The 2,921-nt window shown below is 48.5% G+C and overlaps 1 protein-coding gene across 1 annotated transcript in view; it reads left to right on the top strand.

Moving 5' to 3' along the window:
• Positions 1–2,921, top strand: part of Mtor (mechanistic target of rapamycin kinase) — a 104,139-nt gene that overhangs the window by 98,168 nt on the left and 3,050 nt on the right. The window contains 2 exon segments of the mRNA XM_013348604.1: positions 27–107; positions 353–433. Coding sequence (XP_013204058.1) covers positions 27–107; positions 353–433 — 162 coding nt within the window.

The raw sequence follows: 2,921 nt of genomic DNA, 5'->3' as shown, positions 1-2,921 counted from the left end.
TTTTTTATTTGGTTTCTTTATCCTAGAAATTTTGGATGGTGTAGAACTTGGAGAACCAGCCCACAAGAAAGCAGGAACCACGGTGCCAGAATCCATCCACTCTTTCAGTAAGTCCACACTGAGGAGCTGCAGCAATGACAAGCTCATTGCACAGATAGCAGCTACACTGTGCCACAACCAGAAAGGAAGTCGACAAGGCGAGCAACAGTGCTGCCTTGGAGAGGAAAGGGCCATGAATTCCGCACTGTGTGCAGAGGACAGAGTCGCATGCACAGGACTGCTCAACACTTGGCCGTGTTTCATAACAGCTGGGCAGCCTTGGACCTGTTGCTTCTACTCTTGTGTCTTTCAGTTGGAGATGGTTTGGTGAAACCAGAAGCCTTAAACAAGAAAGCTATTCAGATTATTAACAGGGTTCGAGATAAGCTTACTGGTGAGTGCTTGGGGCTAAAAAGCCTGATGTGGGGAGTGTTCTCTCAATGGGTGGCCAGCCCCTGTCCTAGGAGTAAGTTCCACGGGGCTCCTGAGTGACTTCAGGCACAGTGCGCTCCTCTTGCTAAAGACCCTTGGTCTCACCTGAGGTCTCTTAACCTCATTCACTCTGGGCTTGAGGGAGGCTCTTTTGGAATCTGGATGGATTCCAGAACCAGCCAACTCCATAGACAAGTTACTGGCCTCGTGGTGAGATGCTGGCAGGTGCCAGATCACGTGGACTGCAGTGGAAGGATGGAAGAGGAGGCATGTTTGATTTTGGAAAGCAGCTACCAATTCCCACTGATCCTCTTTCTTCTGTTGGGTGGTTTATTACATGAGTGGGAGCCAGAAAGCCAGCGCTCTTCCACACTCACTGACTGTGTGACCTCTGAACTCATTTCTCCATCTGAATGGCAGAAGCCCTGACAGGATGTGAATACCCTAGGAAACAGGGTTCCAGGCTCTGGGCCTCAGAGCCAGTCAGTTTTGTAGTCAGAGATGCTTAATCAAGTACCTGTTTGTGCTAGATTCCAAAGGAGCCACAGCAGCAGAAACAGCTTCCCTGGCTTTTCAGGACTCAGAATCTAAGGGTGAACACTGTCACTAAACAGAGGAGAGTCATCTGCGGCTGTGTGCCTTGTGATGGCAGAGGTTTTTTTTTTTTTTTTTTTTTTTTGTTTTTTTTTTTTTTTTTGGTTTTTCGAGACAGGGTTTCTCTGTGGCTTTGGAGCCTGTCCCGGAACCAGACTCTGTAGACCAGGCTGGTCTCAAACTCACAGAGATCCGCCTGCCTCTGCCTCCCGAGTGCTGGGATTAAAGGCGTGCGCCACCACCGCCCGGCTGTGATGGCAGAGTTTAATTTGGAAATTCCAGAAACGTTCGCTAAGGACATAACTGGAGTTCAAGTTTACAAGAGGAGTGTAGTAGTTACTTTTCTGTTGTTGGTGGTAAGACACCATGACCAAGGCAACTTTGTTTTGTTTTTCTAAGACAGGGTTTCACTGTGTAGTCCTGGATGTCCTGAAACGCACTCTGTAGACCAGGTTGGCCTCAAATTCACAGAGATCTGCCTACCTCTGCCTCCCGAGTGCCGGGATTAAAGGTGTGAGCCACCACCACCTGGCCAAGGTAACTTATAAAAGAAAGCGTATATTTGGAGCTGACAGCTCTGGGTGGTTAGTTTGAACCCACAACCCTGTGGTGGTGAGCACAGCAGGCAGGCAAGCATGGCGCCTGAACAGGTGCCGAGAGCTTGCATTTTGTTCCACAACTGTGAGGCAGACAAAGCTTACTGGAAATGAACAAAGCCATTGACACAAGGCCTCCAATACCACTGCACCTCCGAATCCTTCCGAAACAGTTCCACCAACTGGGGCCCAAGTATTCAAATATATGAGGACCATTCTCATTTAGATCCTTCCGCCTCCCCCACCCCCCACCCCAAGGAGTTAACTAGGAGGACACTGTTCCAGGCAGAAGGAGCAGTGTACACTAGAACCCTTTGATGAGAGTGGCAGCAAGAGCGAAGGTTCTAGGGCTAGCCTTGTGGCCTAGAAAAAAACAGTGTGGTGACTGGCTGGACCAGGGCTCTAGTATCCAGGGAAGACAGCCACTGATGAAGACCTCAGATGCAAGAGATCTTGAGGGCAAATTAAAGGTTGTACTAGGACTGCAGCTCATTAGTAAAGTTCTTGCCTGACACTCAGAAACCTAACTTAGAGCCCCAATGTGATGATTTTTTTCTTTTTTTCTTGTCTTTTTTTTTTTTGTGTGTGTGTGTGTGCTTTAACAAATAAAGCTTGCCTGAAGATCAGAGTGCAGAGCTAGCCACACTAGTTAGCCATAGAGGCCAGGCAGTGGTGGTGCACACCTTTAATCCCAGCACTCAGGAAACAGAGACAGACGGAGCTCTGTGAGTCACCCTGGGCTGTATAAGATTGAATCAGTCTAAAAGAGAAACAGAGCCAAGTATAGTGGCTCACACCTTTAATCCCATCACTAGGGAGGTGAAGACAAGAAGGCCAGTACCACCCAAAAATATAAAAACCCACAAAGACTGCTGTTGACACGTGAGACATGAGAAGGTCAAAGGTAACTCCAGGACACTGGTGTTCATCTGAGAGCTGGAGTTGTTGAAGAGAATGAGATGAAGGCGAAGAAAGTGAGATGTGGCAGAATTCTCAAGCGGCTTATGCAGGGAGGGGAGGACTAAGTAAGCCAGTGGAGGCCTTTGTGGGCACTGAGAGCCACCCTAGCGTTGGCTCATAAAAGGACTCTGAGCTACACCCCGTGTCTCATTGTACAAAGGACTCTCTGAGCTACACCCCATGTCTCATTGTACAAAGGACTCTCTGACTGAGCTACACCCCATGTCTCATTGTACAAAGGACTCTCTTGACTGAGCTACACCCCGTGTCTCATTGTACAAAGGACTCTCTTGACTGAGC

Source organism: Microtus ochrogaster, chromosome 10 (genome assembly GCF_000317375.1).
Source record: "Microtus ochrogaster isolate Prairie Vole_2 chromosome 10, MicOch1.0, whole genome shotgun sequence".
In the NCBI taxonomy this organism is placed as follows: Eukaryota; Metazoa; Chordata; class Mammalia; order Rodentia; family Cricetidae; genus Microtus; species Microtus ochrogaster.
This window is presented reverse-complemented; position numbering and strand designations above follow the sequence as displayed.